Raw genomic sequence first — 25,124 nt, 5'->3', positions numbered from 1 at the left:
CAGGTCCTGTGTGATTCTTACTGTGGCTCCTTGATATTTAAATTGTTTCTTCCTGGCTGCTTGCAGGATTTTCTCTTTTATCTGATAATTCTGGAATTTGGCCACAACATTCCTTGGTATTTTCATTTTAGTATCTTTTTCTGGAGGGGATCTATGTATTCTTTCAACAAGTACTTTGCCCTCTGGTTCCATGATATCAGGGCAGTTTTCCATCACTAGATCCTGTAATATTAAGTCCAGGCTTTTTTTCTCTTCAATGTTTTCACAAGTCCTATAATTCCCAGGTTGCCCCTCCTTGATCTATTCTCAAGGTCAGTGGTTTTGTTGATGAGGTATTTTACATTTTCTTCTATTTTTTTCTATTTTTTGATTTTGTTTAACTGGCTCTTGCTGTCTCATGGAATCATTTGTTTCTGCAGACTCCATTCTTTTTTTGGGGGGTAGGAGTTTTCTTCATTAACCTTTTGCAACTTCTTTTCCAATTGGTCAATTCTACTTTTGAAAGAGCTTTCCATTTGGCCAATTGAGGTTTTGAGAGAATTATTTTCTTTTTGCATTTGCCCAATTGAGGATCTGAGAGATTTATTCTCCTTTTGTATTTGTCCAGTTGAGGATCTGAGAGATTTATCCTCCTTTTGTATTTGTCTAATTGTACTTTCTAAGGATTTTTTTTCTTGTTGTAAGGTATTAATTGTCTCTCCCAAATTTTCCAGTTGATTTTTAAGCTCCTTCCTTATTTCAAGGTATTAATTGTCTCTCCCAAATTTTCCAGTTGATTTTTAAGCTCCTTCCTTATTTCTTCAAGGAAGTCTTTCTGTGCTGAAGACCAGATCGTTTTCTCCACCTAGGTTCTTGGTCTTTCTGAGTTAGTGTCTTTTCCTTCCAAGAATTTTTCTATGGATCCACCTTTCCGCTTACCTTTCTTCATTTTGCTAAGACTTTGAGTTGGGGAGGGGCTGGTTCACAGGGGCTTGGGATCACTAGAGGCTTTACTCACTGTTTGCAATTTCTCTGGCTGGCCAGTAGGAGGTGTTGCTTGCTTTCTCTGGAGTGTCTATGACCTTGATTGAGGCCTTCTCCCTTTGCTTGAAGGGAGGAGTTGGAACTATTGAATTCTTTTGCCTTCAATCTTTGGTGCTTTTTACCTTGGCCTGAGGTTATTTGTCAGCTGGGCTGGTTCTTCTGCTCACACACCTGGGCCTGAGGCAGAAGTAGTCTGCATTTGTTTGTTCCAGGAAGAGGTCTGAGTTGTAATGGAGGCATGGGCTCAGAGTTCCTCAGACCAGATGAGCCCAGGAATGGTGTCCACAGCTGTCCTGAACCGGAACTCTCCCCCAGCCCTGTTCGCAAGCTCCTGGGGGACAGCACCAACACCAGTGCCTCTGCTCCCTAGTTGACTCAAGCCCCTGCTGTCTAGCCTCACTGCTGATCCAACAGGTCCAGCTCTTGGGCCCTCAGACGCCCGGCTCCACTTCAGATGCTAATTTGACTGATCTGGGGCTGAGCCTACCTCTGAGCCCAGTCTCACCTGCCTGAATTCATCCAGTGCTTCTGGGGGAGACAAATCCTGAGGTAGATGTTCTTTCTCCTAGCTTTTCTTTCTGGGTTTTGTGGGTCAGATTTCTGTTAAGAAGTTTATTTCATACGATAGATGGGGAAAGATCAGGAGACTTTAGAATTGTGCCTGTCTTCTCTCCGCCATCTTGGCCAGAAGTCCTCAAAGATCATTTAGAATCACCACACTCAGTAAATCTAATTCCATTCAATACCTTGAAAAGTTCTCCTACCTAATAAACTACAAATATCGCCACACTCAGATTTTGCTATATCACTATATTTGATTTAGGGATGGGGAATAGAGACAAATAAGAGTTGGACTTTTGGTTGAACTAATATAGGTAGCTCCCTGATGAGGAGAACCCCAACATATCAAATGAATATTTGTTTGTAATCAAATCAGTTTGTTGGTAAATTTAAACATGACATAAAAGAAAGGGAAAATTACCACAGAACTGGAGAGGGACAAATGTCTCAACATTCAACTATTCTTCAAATAAGAAGCCAGGAAACTTCACTGGGATTCCAAGCAAAAACCAAGAATGAATTAATAAATAGGGTTCAAAAATATCCACTGCTTAAATACAAGATGGTTTAACATTGTGTAAAAAGTATCTCTGAATGGATTTGTGTGTTTATTTGTGTCTGTGTGTGTTTGTGGATAATAAACTCCATATAAGCCAACTTGGTGGTATAGTATACTAGTCAAAAAACAATTGAGGAATAGGATCCACAGTGGTGGAGGAAATAGTCCTTCTCTATTTCAACCTGGTTTAATCATTCCCTCCATTCTAACCAAAGGAGATTACCAAGTCTTCCCTGACCTTTCCATTCCTGCCTTTTATCATGCTGGGGACAGTGCCATGGTGCCTCAACAACTCTCTCACTCCACCGACTCTTCCACTGAGAGAAGAGCTACAGTAACAATGATGATGACGGCTCTGCCTCCACTCTCCTCCTTGTGGCAGTGACCCAAATCTAGTTTGGGTCTTTGAAGACAGTGGGCTGAGGACGCACTGATTTTACAGATTTCAAAGGTGGAAAGTTGGGGGAAGGAGTAAGGAGACCCTTCCTGCATGAAAAGGGACCTTTTCAATAATATTTATTGACTGTATAGTGAATCTTTCCCATTCTTTCCTATCAGTGTAACTCATCCTCTCACTAAAGCTAAAGTCCTTTAGCACAAGAAACATAAGGGAAGACAACATTGGGGGAGAACTTCCATCAATTCATGGGGCTGGATCAAAAGAAGGTCATAGAAATTTCAATGAGATATCCTCTGAATAAACTGACCCTTGGTGAAGAGAAGGATTCTAGAACAATAAAAATAGATAATGTCTTCCCCAGTTTCTGTGAGGCAGCTTGCAGTCACCCCCTACAGTGTTCTGCTTCCTTCTGACTTTAACCTTATGTCTTTAATTCTCCAGAAATTCTGAAGAGAGGATGTTTATGGGGACTCACCTTAATGTTTGTAGCTGACAATTCGTTTGTTCCAAGTTCTCCCATGGCAGCCTCATGTCATCAGCTTCAAACATAATATGACCCAAGTACAGATTTTTCAAAGTGGAAATAGAGAAAAGACTCTGAACACTTGAATTAGTTCCCTTAGTGTTTTCCAGCCTGTAGGAGACATATAACCACAGGTTAAATGAATCATTTCTTTGTCCAGGATTTACTTCTATCTTCATTCTCTTGAAAGAAGATCAGAATCAACATTCTTTTATTGCCACTATCCTCTGACAGCCCCATTCCATCCTAAAAAGTTCATTGTCCTTAAAAGCTGGTCCTTCCTAATATTCTAATCTACCAGGCAATTCTCCTCATTGTAATCCTTATGAACTATGCTACACTGAGTCAACTACATGATATATGAAGGGGAAGAACATGAGAAACAAGTTGATGCTGATGAGGAATTATTAGGAAAATTAATTTGGAGAGGGAGAGATGAATTAATTTCACTTCCAGTTTCTTGGCAAGAACACTGAATGTCTTTAACATTTTACCACTGTATCACTACGCCAGTGATTATATAATATATTATTTATATATATATATATAAATTATATATTATAGTATGTCTAATATAAATTACACAATTTATATTAAATTTCTATATATCATTATTTGTATTTTGAAAACATTTCATATATATTTACACACACACACACACACACACACATACACACACTTACATCTTACATCCCCATCTTTCACTCCTAGAGTCATTTCCTTAAAACAAAGAATAAAAAAGAGAGGAAAAAGAACATTTCTGTTCCCTTCTCCACAATGAATAGAGAAAGGTACACTCTTACATCTCTTATTTGGGACAATAATTGATCATTTTAATAATCATAGCATTTAGTTTTGATTTTTCTTTTTCTTTCCATTTACATTGTTTAAGTTAATCATACATTGTTTTCTTGTGTTTACTCAATTTCTTTACTCACTTGGCTTTAATTCAGTCAATTTTTTCCCTATGGCTATGTAGTCTTTATAGTCATCATTTCATTTATGAATTGATATTCCTTTATGTACACATGTGAAAATTTCTTTACCTATTCTTTCCAAGAGATGAATATCTACTTAGCTGTTCCTTCCACCATGCCCAGTAGCCCCCACCCAATTAAACAAAGAAAAATGCAACTCTCATCCCAATATTGCCCTCAAAACATAGTTGTATATCCTGACAAAATGTGGTATATTCATGTTATTCACATAATCCCATTGGCTATATCCCAAAATATTTATTTTCACATTTTAAGTTAATCACTTCTCCACTGGAGATGAGAGGGGCATATTTCATCTTCATTCTCTTGAACTCACGATTCAGCTGTTTTTCCCTTATAAGGTCATTATTATATAAATTGTTCTCCGAGTTTTGCTTTCTTTACTTTCTGTTAGTTCATAAAGCCCTTCCCAATTACCTCTGATACTGTGCATTTTATCATTCATTTTGTCACAACATAATACCATGAGTTTCATATATTACTATTTATTCAGTCATTTTCCAATTGAAGAACATTTGAATTTCCAGGTTTTAGTTATTACAAAAAATCTGATAAAATATTTTTGGATATATAGATCTCTTTTCTTTTTCTATGATCTTTTTGAAGTATAATCCTGTAGTAGTATATCTATAGATGGGTCAAAGAATCTGGACATTTAAAAATATTTCTCTATAATTCTAAATTTTTTCCTAGAATTACTATACCACTCCAAAGACACTGATTAACCTGTTTTCCCACAGTCTCAATCAAATTTATCATTTTCCTTTTTTGTCATCTTTGACAATTAGATTGGTTATGAGGTAGAAGTAAAACCTCAAAATTGCATTAATTCTCATTTACCTAATTATTACGGATTTACAGAATTTTTTACATTCATTTTCCATTTATACTTTCACACACCTCATCCTTTTTTTCAGCTACCTATTTTGAAAACTCCTTGTTCATATCCATTGATCATATACTTACTGGGAAATAGTTTTTAGTTGTATGAATTTGATAATTTCTTATTATGTAATTAGCATTCCTTTTGACAGAAATAGGTCATCAAACATAATATTTACAGACTTAAGATGGTCAGAATTGTAAGAGCTAGGGATACAAATAAAAACAAACTAATCATTTCCTTCAAGGATCTTACAAGACATGGGGGGTGGTGTGGAAAGGAGCTAAGGATTGGAAAACTATTACCCTGGAGCAGGGGAAGAGTTTAGGTGGAGATGGGTAACAAGTATAGGCCTCAGATAAAGTGAAATAAGACCAAAGCTGGCCTATCAAAGTCAAGGAGCATTTCAGGGGTAGAACCCAATTTTCTAGAGGTTTGGGGAAGGAGGGAATAGAAGTGAACTATGTGTTCAATATTATCTGTTTTAAATTTTATTGAACTTTTTCCCCCTCTTATTTAAAGATATTTTGCATACTCATAGTTATGAAAGGTACCTGATCTTGTTTTTATCTAATTTCTTATATGTATGAATTTTTATATTTTGTTTACCTGATCCATTTTGATCTTATTATAGTACATTGTATAAGAATCAAAACAAAATTTCTACCAATTTACATTGCAGTTTTCATGACCGAACTTCTCAAAAAAGGAATCCCACTACTTTGTAAATTATATTCTTGGGTTCATTCAACAACTTGATACTGAATTCATTGATTTTAGTTTATTCTTTAATCTTGGCTCTTTTCCTTATCTACTCTTCTATTTTTGTTTTGTTTTTGTTTTTTTGGTTTTTTGCAAGGCAAATGGGGTTAAGTGGCTTGCCCAAGGCCACACAGCTAGGTAATTATTAAGTGTCTGAGGCCAGATTTGAACTCAAGTACTCCTGACTCCAGGGACAGTGCTCTATCTACTGCGCCACCTAGCTGCCTCTCTACTCTTCTATTTTAACCTCTACCAAATAAATTTGAGGTGAACTGTTGTATAATATGTCCCTTATGCCTTTTTTCCTATTATTTCTCTGGAAACTGGATCTTTTGATTAGCATATAAATTCTGTTATTATTTTAACTTATTCTATAAAAAAACTAACTAGAAACTTGATTAACATAATACTAAACCCCATAATTGAAAGAGCATTGTCATTTTTATCCTTGTCCAATACTTGTCCCCTTTTATTTCTGTAAAGAGCTGTATTTACAGAAATCTTCTATATACCGTATTGGTGAACTCTAGATGTTTTCTGCTTTTTGTTATTTTGAATGGATTTTGATCAGTAAATAATTACTAAATGCTAGGCAAAGTTCTAAATATTAGGGCCACAAAAACAAAAATGAAACATTCCTACCCCAAAAGTTCTTAGAGATTATATTCTATCTATACTCATGTAAACTATTGATAAATAGGAAATAAGGTCTCAAAAGGCAGAGTTTTATGCCTGTCATTTGAACACCTTGCACAGTTCCTGGTGTTTGAGAACTGATCAAAATTTCATTCATTCATAATGAAATTCATAATGAAAAGTGTAAATATGCTTGTGGGTGTTTATCTGTATATAGAGAGAATGATGTAGATAAACACAAGGAAAAAAGTCTTCATTTATGTATATAATAGGGTGAAATAATTTATATTGGCTCCAAGTCCAGTGGGCTATTTATACTCATTAATGTGAGATGCCTAAGGGTTATCTAGCTTGACATGTTCAACAACCAATTAGTGATATATGGAAGATCTCAAGAGAAAGACCAAAGATTTCTTCCTAGTCAGCCAAGTCACAAGATCAGCTAACACTTACCTCAGTTTTTCCAGGTTACAATTTGCCTTTCTTAGCTCTATACAAATGTTTTCCAATCGATAGTTTGAATGTATTAGATCCACAGAAAGTTCATTCAGGTTGTGAATCTTGCTGACCACAGAGAAGAAATTTTGCCAAAAACCATCAGGTAAATCAACATCACAAGAACTAGAGAGAGAAATGAGATGAGAACTTTACTGTGGGTATCAATGGCACTCAAGCTGCATCCCAGTATAATTGTGTGGGTCTATTTATCTGACCAGGAAAATGAAAAGGTCCCACAGTAAATAACAGCAGTTCCCAGAGAAACTAGACCAGGTGGGATTAGATTCTTGGATCTCTGAAGGTCAGAACATCTGAATCAAATCTAATATTAGCCACTGCCAGCTCTACTGGGTTTTCACTCACCCCTACTCCTGAGCCTTTTTTACACTATCAATATTACCACAAGCCCCTTAGGGGCAATGACAAAACTGAAACAAAACTCTGTATCAGTCAGCCTGAGTGGAGAAGGAGGAGATCTGAAAGAAATCTAAAATTTCTGACATTCTCAGAGGCCCAAAAGTTATAGAGATAGACTCAGTCTTTCAGAATAAGAGGAGGCTTGTAATGAACACAGCAATTGGGAAATTTCTAATGTGGACCTGCTATCAGGATAAGAGGATGGACACCAACTCCAGGAGGGTCCCAGCACAGAAGAGATGCTTCTTTTGTTGCTACTAAGGCTCTTGTGAATATTTAGTCCATACCCTTCCCAACCTTAACCAAGATAAAGGGGTAAAATTTTTGTTTCTTCCCCAACTGCTCAGGCTTCATTTATTAATTTCCCCTTCTAAGTGACCTTCAATTTTTATTTTATTCTGATTCCTGTGATTGCTGGATGTCAGCCTGGGCCTCCCACTTTCCTGGGCAAGTCCCTTGGAGAAGGTCCTGGCAATTTTATGGAGAAGAGTCATATAAGAGGAGGCCAAAGACTCCAAAAGGACAGAACTCAGACTTCTTTTGAGCCTTGTCCTTGGTATCTCCAGAATCAGCATAATGCTGTGCACATAACAGATAGCTAATGAAGGAAATCTTCCATCAAAGATAAAGGGATCAGAGTCTAATAGGTGAATATAAGGGGAAAAAACTAAATCTTTGATCTTAAGAAACCTCAAAACTCTTGGCATAAGGACCACTGAGCAGCCTCTAATGAAGCTACCAGGACCAGACAACTTCTCCTCAACAAAAGAGAGCTTAAGCTGCATCTGCAGGATAACTCACTGGAAGGGTTCATTCTAGCATGAAAATGACTTCCTGTTGACCCATCTCATATGTTCAAGAGACTCCAACTTGGGAAGATTGGAAGAAATGACCCTCAATGAGCATTAATCCCTTCCCTCCAAATTCAGAGTGGACTTCAGTGTCATTCTGTCATGAACAAGCTTGAGACACTTTATCCTTTATGATTCCCAGAACACTGGTGCGAAGGAGAGCATCTCAGAATCCAGCCCAGGACATGAAGAGGAGCCACCTATCACAACAGCCATGGGATGAGGCCTGATATCACTCCCTTCCTGTTTTGACCCCTCAACTAGAGCCACTCTTAAGGATTACAAATAGAAACCTGGTGCAAGAATAACATTTACTTGTCTACCAATCACTGCCAAAGAACCCTTAAAAGAGAGGGAACATCTCTAACATGCACCAGAGATCAGATTTTTCTTTCCCTGAGCAAACAGGGAAGTTATGGAATACAGATCTGGAATCTCCTCTGTCTTCTGTCCAGTCCCTGTCTTCCTCCCTACTCAGTCAGACCTCAGTCACCTGGACAGAATACCCTTCAATTAATCTCATTTGAATATAGAAATTCTGTGCACAGGATTTTCTCTTGCTGTTATAGATAATGATATAGCATCATCTATGCAGAAATCTCTTTGCTGCCTAACACAACTTCAATAGAACTAATCCAATCTGGGATATCTTTAGTAAAGTGTTTGAGAAGAACACCACCTCAGTGTTTCACAAATGTACAAGGAAAGGCAAGATTCAGTCATACCTGGTGTTTGCCTCAGTCCCAAAACTCTGTGTTCCCAGAGAAAAGCCAGGGTGATTGATAATCTGGGCTGGTCACATGTCCAAGCCTGAAAGGACCACACTGGGCTCCCTCATAAGAAAGATACATAGTTCAGTCTGTCTGCAAAGAGTCTAGAAGAGGCTTTAAGGCAGAAGAAATGAAGATACTCACAAGGAAATTCTCCAGGCTCTAGGACAGTGTTTAATACAGAAAAGTACAGTCAGAGCTTCATAGTGATTGAAAGCTTCTACTTTGATTTCTTCGACATTGTGTAGCACCTGGAATGCAAACTCAGCATCTTGAGTTTCATATAAAAAAAGAGAATACCATAGTGGTAATCGAATTTCAGAATACCAGGATCGTTCATAATCTCTATGAATTTCTCCCTCAACCCACTGCAGTAGCTGTAACTTTATTTCTGGTGACATTCTACATCTGAATTTCCTCTCCATCTCCTTTGCTGTCTCTGCATTTAAGAAGCCAAACATGAAGAGCACCACCAGGACCACAAAACTGGCATCACTTCCACTACATTCCTCCAGAAGTTTTCTGAAATCTGGAATGGAGGAGTCAGGGCTCCTCATCCCTTCTTTGTCTGTGCCCGTCACATAGAACAAGGCAGCAAAAAACTCCTGGAAACTCAAGTGAATGAAGCTGTAGCAGTTTTCACAGTCACTGTCTTTCTGAAAAATGTTCATGTCTAAGAAGGCAGAGACATTGGCTGCCTCTAAGCCATGTCTCCTCAGGTCCTCCTCCTCAAACAGCAGTTTCCTCTCCCAGATACCCTCAGCAGCCAATTGACAAAGATTCCTCAGGTGCTGAGGAACAAAGTTCTTATCATCACGTGTGATTGAACTGATATAACACATGTATAGGGCAGTGGTAGTTTTCAAAGCCAGCATGGGATCTCGTTCTCTCCGAATTTGTTGTTTCAGGCAAGTGCAGACAATCCAGTTCATCAAGGGAACAGAGCACATGGTGAACAGTGGGGCATTGTCTTCTACTAAACTAAAGGTTTTTTCACCTAAATCCTCATCACCAAAAAATTTGCAAAAATATTCCTTCCTCTGCTCTACAGCAAAGCCTAGGATCTCCACGTGACGTGGATTCTCTAACAAAGGACTAAATTTCCCCAGAGCAGTGAGTCTAGTAGTGAGCAGCAAGGAGGCTTCAGGGAGTAAGGCTTTCCTTAGTAAACTGCTCAGCAGGAGGGACACTGGCCTCTGCTCCTCCCAATTTTGGCACAGATCATATCTGTGCTCATTACAAGGAAATTTCAGTTCATCTAAACCATCAATGATGAACAGGAGTCTCTCTGGTTGGGACATGATCTCTGTCATGGTAGCCTGTGGACCAGGCCACTCTTTCAAAATTAAATTAGCAAAACTGATTTTTCTCTCTCCTAATGGGTTTAACTCTCTACAACTTAGATAGAAAACATAGTCAAATATATCCTGATAGAGTTTTCCTTCAGCCCAGTCCAATATCACTTTGATGGCCAGGGTGGTCTTCCCAATCCCAGCAGCCCCCTGCAGCACAACAGTGCGGGGTGGGACACCTGTCTTCTGATCAGGATCAAATAGAGCTGACACCTCTATAAGCTGTCCTCGTTCCTCTATGACCTTAGCATGTTTCCACCCTTGGATTAAGAGTTCATGTTTTTTCTCTTCCTTGTAACGATATTCTTGAAGAAGAAGCAGCTGTGTGAATCGGTGGTGAAAGAGTTCATGCTCCCCAGGACGAGAGTTCTTTTCATTCATGAACTGGAATTTCTCTCTCATTCGTTCTTGGTACTTGTTTCTTTCATCTAAAATCATAACAAACACAATATAGAGATGTTCAGGATTAAATCTGTTGGGGTAGCACTGAGAGAAGTCCCTGAGATAATAGTTTGGGAATCTCATTCCCAGATTTCCCATCACCTTGAGGTGATGTGTTGCCTCTGGCTCTGCCCTCACCTCACATCAGCTGGTATCCAAGGTAAACCCCCAAACCTGCCTGCACCTCTCTTTAAGTGATGTTTTTGAAACACAGTCCTAACCATAACACCATCATGATCAGGAATCTTCATTTTCTCTTTCTTCATACAACAAAGTCTAACTATTCCACAATTCAAGGCCTTCCTATTCTTCCATCCTTATTTCCTCCCAGATTCTTCATATAGACTTTGAGCTTCCTACCCTGCTCTGCTTGGTTAATATTACGTCACTCAAGTCAAAATTCACCTCCATACCCACTTATTAAGTGCCTCCAATATGGCAGATAGTCTGCTAAGAGCTGAGATATGAAGAAAGACAGAAGAGTCCTGTCCTCAAGAAGCTCACAATCTAATAAAGGAAATGACATGTAAGCAAATATATGCAAACAAAATATAGACTGTATAAACAGAAGATAATCTCAGAAGGAAAGCAATAAGAAAGGGGTTTCTGGGAAAATCTTCTTACAGAAGGTGGAAGTCTAGTTGTGACTGTAAGGAAATCAGCAAGCCTGGAGATGGTGAGGAATGAGGAGAGAATTCCAGGCATAAGAACCAGTCAGTGACAGGGCAGACACCAAGTGGAATGTCTTGTCCTCATTACAAAATATCTCCTCTCCTCTGGCAAAATCGTTTCGGTCATCAAGACTCAAGACAGGTCCCAGCATCTTGTGAGGTTTACTTCTTATCATTGCAGCTGCATGGGATTTCTCATTTCCTACAGACTTCCTTTCTGTTATACCCATCTTGATCTCACTGACTATTCTATATTAGTATATTATTCTTTAATGACAAACACCTGTGCTAAAATCACAGAATGACCTCATCTGGAGATTATCAAATCAAGGCTTAGTTTCAAATAGATGTTTTATTTAAAAGAACATTGATTAAATACCTAGGATGTACAAAATACTCTAGGATGCACAAAATTATTATAGGAAAATTCTATAATATCCCCAACAATAGCTTGTCCAGTCTCTTCATAACAACCAGCAATGACAGGAACTCACCACATCAGGATGCTACAAAGTAGTGTTCTTTGAAATAAAACATCTAGGTGGGAGTCCTGCCTGGTATTGAGCTGAAATCTGCATTTGTGTAACTTCTGCCCCCAGCTCCAAGCTCTGTCTTCATTTTTCTCTGGTCTACACTCTGATTTTACTCCACCATGTCTCGAGAACCACAGAATACTGGGTGATCACTGCAGCCAAGGAATTAGCACAATGGAAGTACCCTCCACTCCCAAGGTCTTTTCCTCAGATGACTATCAAAAACTACATTTAAGGAAGGCCTTCAGGTTAACCACTTCTTCATTGTCCTCTAGGCTGCATCAAAATCTTCTCTAACAGATCCCAAGGTGAATATCTTCCCTAAACTATTTAGGCTAGAATTTGTTCTCATTAAGCTAATGCCATTATCCTATGAACATAAGAAAGACCTGTATTATTCCTTAGGTCATTAGTTTCTCTGAGGGCTTCTCTACATGAAGATTCCAGGTACTTAGCCACCACTGGGTCCCTATTTATCCAGGTTCCATGCAACTTCCTTTATTTATTTATTTATTTACTATCTATGCAATTTTCTCCCTACAGTATTTCTTATTTTTCACACTATACTATATCTACTACTGAAATAGTATTTTTGGAGGGTAAGTGTAGAATGAATGTTGAAATGAAAATGTTTTGAGTGGAAGTGTTTGAAGTGGAGGAATGAATGACTATAGCAAAGAATTCTATACTATTTAAGAGAGCAGAACCAATTGCTGTATTTCCCCAGGTATAAGATGCACCCTTTATCAAAAAATTGGGGGTCAAAAAACCTGGGAACCTCTTATATGGTGGTTGTAGTTTTTTATTTGCATTTCCCACTTTTTTGCATTTGCTGTCTTTGCTCTCATTGTTTTGCATTTGTTACCACTATCTTACATTGCATTTTGCCATGATTTGCCCAGATTTTCCTATAATGCTAAATTCAAGTTCAAAGTGATCCAGTTGGGGCGGCTAGGTGGCATAGTGGATAAAGTACCGGCCCTGGAGTCAGGAGTACCTGGGTTCAAATCCGGTCTCAGACACTTAATAATTACCTAGCTGTGTGGCCTTGGGCAAGCCACTTAACCCCGTTTGCCTTGCAAAAAAAAAAAAAAAAAACTAAAAAAAAAAGTGATCCAGTTTACAAAAGTTAAGGGAAATTTACTGCTGAATATCAGCTTGGTCTTCCTCCTACTGAGAAAATAATCTGAGCCTGGCTACAGGAAGAAGCCCTCCTGAAAAAGACAGGGCAGAAGAAAACAATGAGAGGCAAGTCAGCAAAACAACCTGAGTTAGGGAATTGAAGAGATGGATTGAAGAACAAAGGACAAGTGGAATTCCTGTGTACACAAAGATGGTTCAGCAGGAAGTCAGAAGAATTGCTGATGAAATAGAAGTGACTGATTTCAAAGGAGGCAATTGGCACTTCAGGTTCATGAAACAGAATAGACTAAGTATGCATCCATGCCCCAGATTTGCCCAGGGAATGCTTATGGTCAAATCCAGACCAGAGCACAGGCAGGACAGCATTCAGACTACTAAGATAGTGATTTATCATCAAACAGATGAGGACAAGCTAATGGACAGGTGTTTTGACAGTGATGAGGAGCTGTATGAATTTTATGATAAATAAAACGAGTTCAATAACTTTATGTAATACCTTTTGTTTCAAATTTCAGGCCCCAAAGTTAAGGTATATCTTATACATGAGGAAATAAATCTTAAACATGGGAAAATCTTGGTGACAATGGATAGCATTATTCAAATATCCAATTATTTCAGTATGATGTGGTTCTTGGATTGCTAGTGCTAAGAGAATAACTATGGGAAATCTTTTTTTTAGGTTTTTGCAAGGCAAACGGGGTTAATTGACTTGCCCAAGGCCACACAGCTAGGTAATTATTAAGTGAGACCGGACTTGAACCCAGGTACTCCTGACTCCAAGGCTGGTGCTTTATCCACTACGCCACCTAGTCACCCCAGCTATGGTAAATCTTAACATAGAGATCTGTAAACAAGGTAGAACAAAACTCTGAGGATAAAAAGCAATAAGATAAACAATATTTTATGGGAGTCAAAGTTACCTAGAGGAGAATAAGCTTGGTGTAACAGGTGCAATGGGGCCAGGACAGAAACCAAGGGATATGTCTTTGTGAGAGTGTCTAGAACAGACTGATAGCCTTGTCACATGGATGAAATTTTACTGTTAACCAGGATGGACTTCTAAGAGTTACAACAATCTAGGGAGGCTCAGTGCTTGAGCCCAGACCTCAACAGATACAGAGTGATAAGTGGAAGTTGAATGCTCTTTGCCAAGGATACAACCAAAGCATCCAGTAGACCTTTCTAGGGGGCAATCAGATATAGAATCATTTTTACTACATTGGCCCTCTTAGTATATATGCATGTATATATTTCATATATATATATATATATATGTATAAGAATGTATATATGCATATATGTGTATATGTATGCCTTCACTGGATGTAGATAGGCTTGAGTATATGCAAGTTATGCCTGTTGCTGTAATAATGTTTTTGTTTGCTCTAATTTAATTGATTTCACTGAAGCTTTTAGTACTTTTGAAACATGGCTTTCTCTTGGTTTTTCCTTCTATTTCTCAGATTGCTTCTCTCTAATGTATAACTATCCTTCTGCCTCTGATTGAATGAATATGTGACCTCAGACTCTCCCACCTATCCTTCTCTCTTGGTACTCTCAACATCTCCTGGGCATTTAATAACCTTTATTTTGATTTCTTATATGTATCTATTTTTCTCACATCTAAATACAACTATTTTTATATCTGTACTGAGAAAATAAAGAATATAAATTGTCAGGGTTCGTGGAAAGACAGAAACTGGTGCATGTGTTCTATATGGGACTGACTGACTGTCTCCAGTGTATCTTGAGTTTTTCATGGAAGAGCTCTTTCAGATGATGAAGGAAGATGTACTCTGCATTCTCCTGGAAGAGTCTAGGTGGCCTCTTCCCTCAAGGATGTTGGGATATTGGTCTATTAGCTAAAGTCTCTTTTATCCAAATTGCTTTGAATAAGAACCAAGGCATAGCAGAGCTTGAAGCCTAAAAAAGGGATGAGGGGTGTTCTTTGGACTTAACAGTAAGGTAGTTTGGTCACACCCTTTGGGTCAGGAGCCTTTTTGGTCTGCTCATTCTCAGTGAATGCTGTCTTATAACAGGCACCAGTTATTCCTTGAGGCCCACTCAGGGAGCATGTTTATTGGAAAATACCTGAAGCCAGGTTCTAAACCACTCCTAAGCACCAGTTTTGTTTCACCTACCAAGGAAATATATTTGAGCAAGGTTGTGCCCAGCCTTGCTTTTTTTTTCCTATTGACTCAGCCTGGCAGCTGCTGCTCCAGCTTCTTCTCTCTTCTCCTCTTATCTCTATGCTGGATCCACATGCTCCCATTTAGCCTGCTGAACTAATATAGCCCCAGACCCACGCAGTTCTATGTTGATCTAAACTTCCATTCTTTCCCCTTTTTTCTTTTCAAAATGTCTATCCCTTTGCTATTCTCTCAACCATCTTCTTTTGTTTAAGTTTATTACTCAAGTTACACCCTGTAACTTATCTCTTTAAGATGACTAGCCCCTTTGCTGTTCTCTCCCCAGTCATTTCTTGCCTGTTAAAGTACCTAAATTTGATTCACAATGACTACTTTCCCTCATTTGGGACCAATGGTTTCCAGCCTTCACTTCAGGTTTTCTCAACCAAAACTTCAACTAATCAGTCTCTCCTTTAAAAAAATCACTAACTAGCTGCTTCTTCAGAGGACCTAAGTTTGTATTAGTTTGTAGATTTTTTTTTGTAGTAACTTATAAACTGTCTGTGTAACCTGTGAATTAAAGTCTAAGCCTTTTTTACATCTCTAAGACAGAGAAGGTTGAATTCTTTACAAAACATAGCAACTTAAGTCCCCTTTCCTGGAAGCCCATTTTCTCCCATATTCAAAAATAATAATCTTTTAATCCCTGGAACACAATACACCCTGAATGTAGGTACATTCAATTTTTCAAAAAATCAAGCTGAATGCCCTAATGCTAATTATTGAGGCAGATTTCAAGCTCTTCTTACACAGAATTTTGTCTGCAAATTTGGTCACTGCCTTGCAATTCCTTCATATTGACCTTCAGGGCCTGTTTCCTGAATGCTGTCACTTACTGATCCATGATCCTAGATAGTGAACCAGCTCAGATATATTTCTTCAATTGCCACTCCATACCTTCATTCCACTGATCCATGTGGTCCTGGTCAGACTATATTTTCATTAGTCTGTCAACATATCCCCCTTTCTTCCCTCTGACTTACTGTTTTTCCTTTCTTGGATATTCCTGATTGAGTGGAATAGATCTGAAAAAAATGGAGAGAAGGAGACAATTACAATGGGATCATGGGAATCATTCCCATAAGAGCTCTGGAAAAGGTCTGGGATAAGAGAAAAGACATCCTAATCAAACCCCCACCCCCTCAAAAAGATGAGCTTTCCTATTTGCTTTAGAAAACAGAATTGAATTCTCCAAGACTATTTCCTACAACTGGAGATAGAATTGGTATTAGGGAGGTCTAGGGAATAGTCAATGATTAATTAGTTAACAATCATTAATTGCCATATGTTTAAATCTTTGCTATTTACTGAGAAGACAAAGAAGAACAAAATCAAACATGAAAAATCTAAACAGTCCCATACCCTCAAAGAGCTCACATTCTAATGGAGAACATAGAAAGAAATTCTAACCCTGGTTATTTATGATCAAATAGAAGATTCCAGAAAATATCTCCCAATCTGTTTCAGAGAAATATCTCTTCAAGCCTTTTTTAGGATCAGTCTTCTATGCTTTAACTCATTTGAACAAAGTCATTCTCTTCCCCTTCCTAAATAGTTTCTATAATTGATACTTTATTTGGGAAATTATGGGGAACTTTCACTCTTTTCTCAAGTATAGGAGCACCTATTCCCAGGTCAGACCAGAAGACAAAAATGTCAGATTGGAAACACCAGGCCCAACTCAACTCTAATCTTTACTGGCAATACTTGATTTAATGTAAGAGGGACTGGGTTCAAATTCAACCATACACTTATTAACTCTTTACCTAATCATCTTTGCCTTGTATCCAGGGCCATTTCCAACAGTCCAGACAATGAACAAATGGGGCTTGGCCAGGGAATTATTGTTGGTCAATCAATTAGAGTCAGAACTGTTGAGATCCCAGAATAGAAGCAGGAATTGAAAAGGCATGGGGGGGGGGTGATGGGGAATGAGAAAGCAATGCAGAGAGTTATGGAAATGAAATGAGAGAAAGGAGAGTGAGGGAAGAAGGTAAGAAAAATGTAAAGGGAGGACACAAAGAGGTGATGATTAGCAAAAACTAGTCAGAAGAGATGAGAGAGAATATGGGTTATATATGGGCAAGTCACTTAACTCCATTGCCTTGACAAAACAAAAAAAAGTAAAAATGATCAACTGTAAAAAGATTTTAACTCATTAAAAAATAAAAGCACCCAACTGGAAAAGGAAAACAGTTCATTTAAAAGGCAAAGGAAACATAAAAGCTAACTGAAGAAAATGAAACCCTGAAAATTAGAATTGAATAGAAACGAATGAGTCTATGAGACACCAAGATTCCACCAAATAAATCAAAAGGCTGAAAACAATTAAAGAAAATGTAAAGTATCTTGTAGGAAAAACAAATGATCTAAAAACAGATCCACAAGAAATAATCTAAAATGTATTGGTCTACCTGAAAGATCCCCAAATAAAACCTGAAAAAATGTCTTTCAGGAAATTATCATGAAAAAGAGTCCTAATATACTAGATCAAAAAAGGAAAAATAGTCTTTAAAGGAATACACAGAACACCTCCAGAAAGTGACCTCAGAATAAAAACCCCAAGGACTGTCACAGCCAAACTTCAGAATTCTTACCTAAAGGAGAAGACATTTCAGTCAACAAGAAGCAATACAAAGGAAGTGAATACAGAATTGCCAAGGACTTAGCTTCAACATTAAAGGACTGGAGGAACAGGAATATGATATTTCAGAAAGCATGAAGCCAGCATACTTGGATTATAATCAGAATTAAATAACAAAAAAAAGAATTAACTACCCTACAAAATCCATAATATTCTGTTAGGGGAAAAGAAGGACTTGCAATAAATTCCAAAACTAACAGAAAATTTGATCTTTAAATACAAGACTCAGCAGACACATAAAAAAGTAAACAGAAAGGGGGAAAAACAAATACTAGTCAGGAACATTAAACTATATACATCCCTATGAGAAGATAACAATTCTTATTCTTGAGAATTATATAACTCTTAGGAAAGTTCAAGATTGAATATACTTGAAGCTATTTTAATCATAGCATATAGGGGTTAGTCCATGTCCTTTATCAAAGAAGACTAAAATAACATCACTATGTTGGAGATAAATTACAGTGTGTCTGACTGGCTGATCAGACCAATATCATCTCAGAATGCTCTATTACAGTTTGGACACAAACAATCCATTGAGAACACCTGGGGTCTTTACTCTAAATTTATATATCTCATGTTTCCTTTGAGGTACTTCAGTTCTGCCTTGCTCATAGAGCACAACACCCTCTGTGATTAGGGCACACCATGTCAGGTGGTCCTGTGTCAGTGACTCTCATGGCTCACAATTAATTTTAAAGGTCTCAAAAAGACCTATATTGTTTCCTGGTACTTAGAGGCTAAATACATAATTAAATCACAAAGTGACCTTTCTTTACTAAATATTTTAGTTAAGGAAGGTTTTAATACAATAGGGACAAAGGTTGGGAGCATACTTAGAACGGTTGGACATACATAGATTTGGAGGTGATCTTGCATTAATCCATACTTTCATTAAAAAAGGTTACAGTACCAGAGTTGGAGTGCTAAAGCAATAGAGGAAGAGAGTGAACCCAAAAGTTTCATTGAGGAGTATTGTTATGGTTAGAGTATACAGAGATAGAAGAAAAGAGTGTACTTAAGGGGACTGGAAATGAAAAGATCATGAGGCAATTTAATTTTGCTTGTTGCTTTGGCTCCAATTAAAAGGAGTATGCTTGTGGGGAGGTATAAATAATTTTCCTTTTCATGATGCTTTGGCTCATGAGGATTATGTGTCTGTGGAGGGTATGTAAAAAGAGGGGTCATTATAAATCAATTATAATTGATGTGATTTATAACTCTTGAGAAGTATATTTCAAATGAGACAGAAGAAGTTTGGGTACTTGGTGATTATAAGGCAATGCTGTTTATCAATCAATCAAGCAATCAAACAATAAACCTTGAGAATGACACTTCTACAAGGACAGATTAAAGGTATATATTTCAACAAAAAGTTTAAAACAAAGTCATAAAACGCAGTACTATACCAAAGAGACTGCAAGGCATTAAATAACACCAAGTGAAGAGGCATAAAAACCTTTGATAATACTGAGTAAATTCTACTCTCAAAAGATTTGACCAGAAAGGGGATAACATACATTCCCAATTGAGTTTAAAAATCTCTCCTACCCTACAGGGAAGTGGGAGGATAAAGGTAAAGAAGGGGGAATAAGGGACTGATTTCAAAAAGGGAAAGCAAAGGTAAAAGTAAAATTTAAACTTAAAAGAAAAGCTAAAGGGGAAAAGGAGCAAAATATTGTTCAGGATGGATAAGAAGAAAGGAAAGAGAAGAGTATAAACAAGAAAAGATAGCATGGAGGGAAATACAAAATCAGTAATCTTAACTGTAAATGTGAATGGAATAAACTCTCTCATAAAATGGGAGAAGATAACAGAATGGATTAAAAAATAGAATCCTACAATATGTTGTTTACAAGAAATACATTTGAAGCAGATATATGTACCCAGGATAAAGATAAATGGTGGATCAAAGCATATTACACTTCAAAGGAAGTAAAAAATATCAAGGATAGCAATCCTGATCTCTGACAAAGCAAAAACAAAAACAGATCTCATTAAAGAAATAAGAAAGGTACATCATTGTCTATTTTTTTTGTTTTTCTTTTTCCAAGGCAATGGGATTAATTGACTTGCCCAAGGTCACATAGTCAAATTTGAATCCAGGTCCTCCTGTCTCCAGGGCTCATGCTCTATCCACTGTGCCTCCTAGCTGCCTCAAAACTCCATTTTCTTTTCTTTTTTTTTATTTTGGGGCTTTATTTAATTTTTTTTTCTTTTAAAGATGCTACATAGTCCAACAGGATTGGTCATTTACGGCATAGAACTAATTTACAGTCAACTCTCAATTATCTGCTTGTGGGTCAGTTTGGGGGAAGGTCGCCCCCCCAACCACCAGTCCCTCATCTGGAATGGGTCTCCTCTCTCCTGCCTCCCAGTTGGCTCTAGGACTATTTCCCTTAGCTACTTCCAGAATACTGTGCCCTCCATACTACTGGGATAACTTTTCATGTTGCTCCTCCAATTAAGGGCCAAATTGGAGGGGGAGGGAGTAGAGGAAAGGGACTGAGGCCAAGCACAGTGAGGGAAGGTGAAGTAGGATGAATTCAAGAATGACATTAAAATGACATTTTTTTTAAAGGTTATCTGCACTATGGCTACTCCCTCCATCAGCAGGGTAATCAAAGTTGACTATTATTACTACAGGTATAATTTCCCACCTTCCCAAGATAGATGTTATTTATTTACATAGAAAAACATTTCCTGTCCGTTGTTTTCCAATATTCAGATAAATCTTTTATGTAGTGCCCCGCCCCTCAAAAAAAGTAGGAGACAGAAGGATCCCACAGTTCTCCAGCAGCAATGACAAGTCAACCCACTAGCCTTAAGAGCAGTGACTTCTATGCCATAGCATTAGTCATAACCTTGTGACAATAAGGAAACATGAGATGAAATACATTAAATAAATTAAATAGTCATCAAACATTTCTGAGTAACAGTTTAATTCAACTAAACGAACCAATAGCAGTTTAGCTTGGTCCCGTTAAGAGAACAAGGCAATGACCTTTCTCCTAAAATGTTGTGTACCATTTATCAATATATGCCTCAAATCTATGACTAGCATATTCAATGCAGTCACTTAATTCTTTTCAGCTTCTGACTCAATTCACTTAAGTTCCCAAAAAATAATTGGTAACTTATACAGAACTGAAGACATGGACAGAAACTCTCAAGTTTATGAGCAGTATGTATGGTGGATTAATATATTTTACAGAGATTCCTGACCCTTCCTGCCTTAGCTCTGGTTCCCACTATCTGATGGGGGAGCTCTAGCAGTTAAAGAACCAGTTTCTCATTTAAAAGAGGTAATCCAGCAACATGTACCAAGGTCTAAAAATGTTTAAAATTACATTTACAACTTATCATTTGAGGATTAACCAAGATTTTCCTTGTTATTTAGTAAAGATCATTCTTTTTGCATTTAGTATTTTGCCCCAATTACTCACTGTACATTTCAAACTTTCTAGGAGATTATGTTATGTTATATTTGTGCAGGGGGAGGGGGGGTGGTAATTTAAAGGCAAGACCTGTGAGATGTCATACATTAATTTCTTTGTTATGAATAAATTTAAATCCTATGATATGGCAGATCCATGAGTCCAATTTACCAGCTTTTGCATGCTGCCTATATAAGGCGATTTTCCCTATAATTACACCGACGATAAAGAACAAAACAACCAGAGCCAGAAGTCGGGTACTAAGCCCTTCTTTCCCAAGGGTGGCTGAAGCGGAGACTGGGCTGTTGCTTTGCAGTGTCTTCCTCATCTGAAGTCCATCTTCTTCCTTAAATTGTTTGTTTTCCTCCTGTAACCTCTGAACTTCTACTTGCAGCCTTTTACATTCTTCCATTACTTTCTTAGCTTCAGTATCATCCAAAGAAGAACTTATAGATTTAGACATAACAGATGATTCTGTCTTTGTTGCCGTTGTGGACATAATTTTATTTATTTCTACATCGTGCGGTTTATCATTCTCTGCTGGCAATTCAAACACACACCTAAGTTTTGAATCCATAAGATCTTCTGGTTTTGCCTCCTTCCATACTGCTTCCATATCTGAAGTGTCAGTCGGAGCAAACATAGATTGAACCATAAACTTGTGTTTACTTTTCTCATTAGGATCATAATCGAAAGGCTGTAGCATCACAGACACATTGATTGATGTTCCTGCATCAATAATTCCACTATTGGGTCTCACACAATAACGACGGGGTGCAGTAGTCTTCACTTTAAAACATACATTTCGGTCAGAAGGGTTGCCAAGCTTTAGGTTGGTGGTCACAACATCTGTGAAGGGACCTTTGAATTTGAGCTCGAGCTGCGGCTCCAGGCTCAGGACCTGCTCCACTTTCTCCATGTTCCTCGGTGCGGGGGGAGGGGGCGGCGGCGGCTGCTCGCAGCTGCACCAGCGCCGGGGGCCGGGAGGACGGCACAGAGAGGCCACGGAGGAGCGTGGCCGGGAGAGAGCAAAACTCCATTTTCTTAAAAGGCATTAAAGGCAATGAAATTGTATCATTATTCTATCAGAAGAAGTTGAATGAATTACAAGGAGACAAACAGCAAAACTGACTGGGAGACTTCAACCTCTCTTTCTCAGAATCAGATAAGTCTAATCACAAAATAAACAAAAAAGAAGTTAAGAAGGTGAATAAAAACTTAGAAAACTTTATATACACACATATACATATGTATGTATGGATGGATATATATACATATACATATATATTTATATAAGCATACTAGACCTATGGAGAAAACTGAAAGAAAACTTTTTCTCTGCAGTACAAGGCACCTCTCCCAAAACTGACCCTGCACTAGGGCAAACAACTTTACAATTAAATATAGAAAAACAGAAATAATAAATGCATACTTTTTCAGATCATGATGCAAAAAAATTAATAAAGGACCATAGAAAGATAAATCCAAAATTATTTGGAAAAGAAATAACCTAATTGTAAAGAAAGAGTGGATCAAACAGCAAATCGTAGAAATAATCAACTATTTCATCCAAGAAAATGACAACAATGAGATATCATACCAAAATTTATGGGATTTAGCCAAAGTAGATTTTAGGGAAATTTTTATATCAATTTTATATACAAAGAGACCAACGAATTGGGCATGCAACTAAAAAAGCTAGAAAAAAAACAATTTAAGATCCCCAACTAAATACCATATTAGAAATTCTGAAAATCAAAGGGGAGATTAATAAAATTGAAAGCAAGAAAACCAGTGATCTAACAAATAAAACCAAGAATTGGCTTTATGAAAAAACCCAAAAAATAGATAAACCTTTGATTAATATAATGTTAAAAAACAGAATAGCAAATTACTAGTATCAAAAATGAAAAAGGTGAACTCACCAACAATGAGGAGAAAATCAAAGGAATAATTTGGAGTTATTTTGCCTAAGTGTATAGCAATAAATTTGATAACCTGAATAAAATGGATGAATATTTACAAAAATCCAAATTGCCTAGATTAACAGAAGAGGAAACAAAATACTTAAATAACACCATTTTAGAAAAAGAAAGGGAAGAATTTCTTAAGAGAATGTCTCTAGGTCCTGATGGATTTGCAAGTAAATTCTACCAAAGATTTAAGGAAAAATTAATTCCAATTCTACATTAACTATTATTAAAAATAGGAGAAATTCTGCAAAGATTCTTTTATGACACCAATATGGTGCTGATACTCAATCCATGAAGAGTCAACACAGAACAAAGAAAATTATAGCAAAGTGATCATATCAAGTTGTTATTACTAGGACACATGATCAGGGAGGATTTATACAAGGTAGGCCCCCCAACATAATTGAATATATCAATACCAAAATCAACAGAAATCATATGATCATCTCAATAGATGCTGAAAAAGCCTTTGAGAAAATACAATATCCATTCCTAATAAAAACACTATAGAGCATAAAAATAAATGAAGATTTCCTTAAAATAAGAAGCAGTATCCTTCTGTAACCACCAACAAACATTTTATGTAATGGGGATAAGCTAGGAACATTTCCAATAAGATCAGGGATGAAACAAGGTTAACCATTTTATCCATTACTATTCAACATAATATTAGAAATGTTAGATTTAGCAATAAGAAAGAGATTGAAGGAATTAGAATACGCAATGAGAAAGCAAAGCTTTGTATCTTTGCTGATTATAAGATAGTATACTTAGAGATCCCTAGAAAATCAACTAAAAAAAGTCCTTGAAACAACAAATTCAGCAAAGTAACAGGATACAAAATAAATTCATATAAATCAACAGCATATATATATGTATATATATATATACATATATATATAAATATATATATGTTTGTGTATATACACAAAGTCCAAGGGCAAAACATAGGGAAGTTCCATTTAAAGTAATTGTAGACAACATAAAATAATTGGGAATCTACCTCCCAAGACAAACCAAGAAAGTGTATGGACATAATTACAAAATACTTTTCACAGAAATAAAGTAGGATCTAAACAATTGGAAAAATGTCCATTGTTCATAGTCAGACCAAGGTAATATAATAACAATGATAATTCTACCAAAAATATTTTGCAGAGCTAGAAATAATAGTTACAAAATTCATCTAGAGCAAGAAAGTTCCCTGAATATCAAGGGAATCAATGAAAAAAATGCAATATCTAAAACTATACTATAAAGCCAGCTGCAGTCATCAAAACATTCTGTTACTGGTTAAAAAACAGTGTAGTGGATCAGTGGATTAGAATAGGTACAAAAGATACTGCAGTAAATAACTATAGTAATCTGTTTGACAAACCCAAAGACCTTAACTTCTGGGATAAGAACTCACTATTCAACAAAAACCGCTAGAGAAACTAGAAAATAGTATGGCAAAAACTAAGCATAGACTCAGATCTCACACCCTATACCAAAATATAGTCAAAATGGGTTTCTGATTTGGACATAAAAGGTGATACCAAAAGACCAATTAACAGATCAAGAAATAACTATCAGATCTATGGAAAGGGGAGAATTGTATGACCAAACAAGAAAGAGTATATTATAAATTGCAAAGTAGATGATTTTGATTTCATTAAATTGAAAAGGTATTGCACTAATTAAATGAATGCAGCCAAGATTAGAAGGAAAAAGGAAAGTTAAGAAATAATTTTCACAATTAGGGGCTCTGCTAAAGGTCTCATTTCTAAAATATATAGAGAATTGAATCAAATTCCTAAGGTTACAAGTCATTTCTAAATTTAAAAAAAGTCAAAGGATATAAACAGTTTTCAAATGAAG

The 25,124-nt window shown here is 37.0% G+C and overlaps 1 protein-coding gene and 1 pseudogene across 1 annotated transcript in view; both read right to left on the bottom strand.

The window, feature by feature from the left end:
* The window catches only part of LOC141507470 (NACHT, LRR and PYD domains-containing protein 12-like), a 107,523-nt gene that overhangs the window by 71,624 nt on the left and 10,775 nt on the right, over positions 1-25,124 (bottom strand). Inside the window, exons 3-8 of the mRNA XM_074215149.1 lie at positions 17,808-17,895; positions 16,194-16,235; positions 9,026-10,661; positions 6,799-6,966; positions 3,019-3,177; positions 2,445-2,573 (exon numbers count right to left, since the gene is read on the bottom strand). Coding sequence (XP_074071250.1) covers positions 2,445-2,573; positions 3,019-3,177; positions 6,799-6,966; positions 9,026-10,661; positions 16,194-16,235; positions 17,808-17,895 — 2,222 coding nt within the window. The remainder of the gene's footprint in view (positions 1-2,444; positions 2,574-3,018; positions 3,178-6,798; positions 6,967-9,025; positions 10,662-16,193; positions 16,236-17,807; positions 17,896-25,124) is intronic.
* LOC141508592 (vesicle-associated membrane protein-associated protein B/C pseudogene) lies at positions 21,377-22,225 on the bottom strand (annotated as a pseudogene).

Source organism: Macrotis lagotis, chromosome 1 (assembly GCF_037893015.1).
Source record: "Macrotis lagotis isolate mMagLag1 chromosome 1, bilby.v1.9.chrom.fasta, whole genome shotgun sequence".
Lineage (NCBI taxonomy): Eukaryota > Metazoa > Chordata > Mammalia > Peramelemorphia > Peramelidae > Macrotis > Macrotis lagotis.
This window is presented reverse-complemented; position numbering and strand designations above follow the sequence as displayed.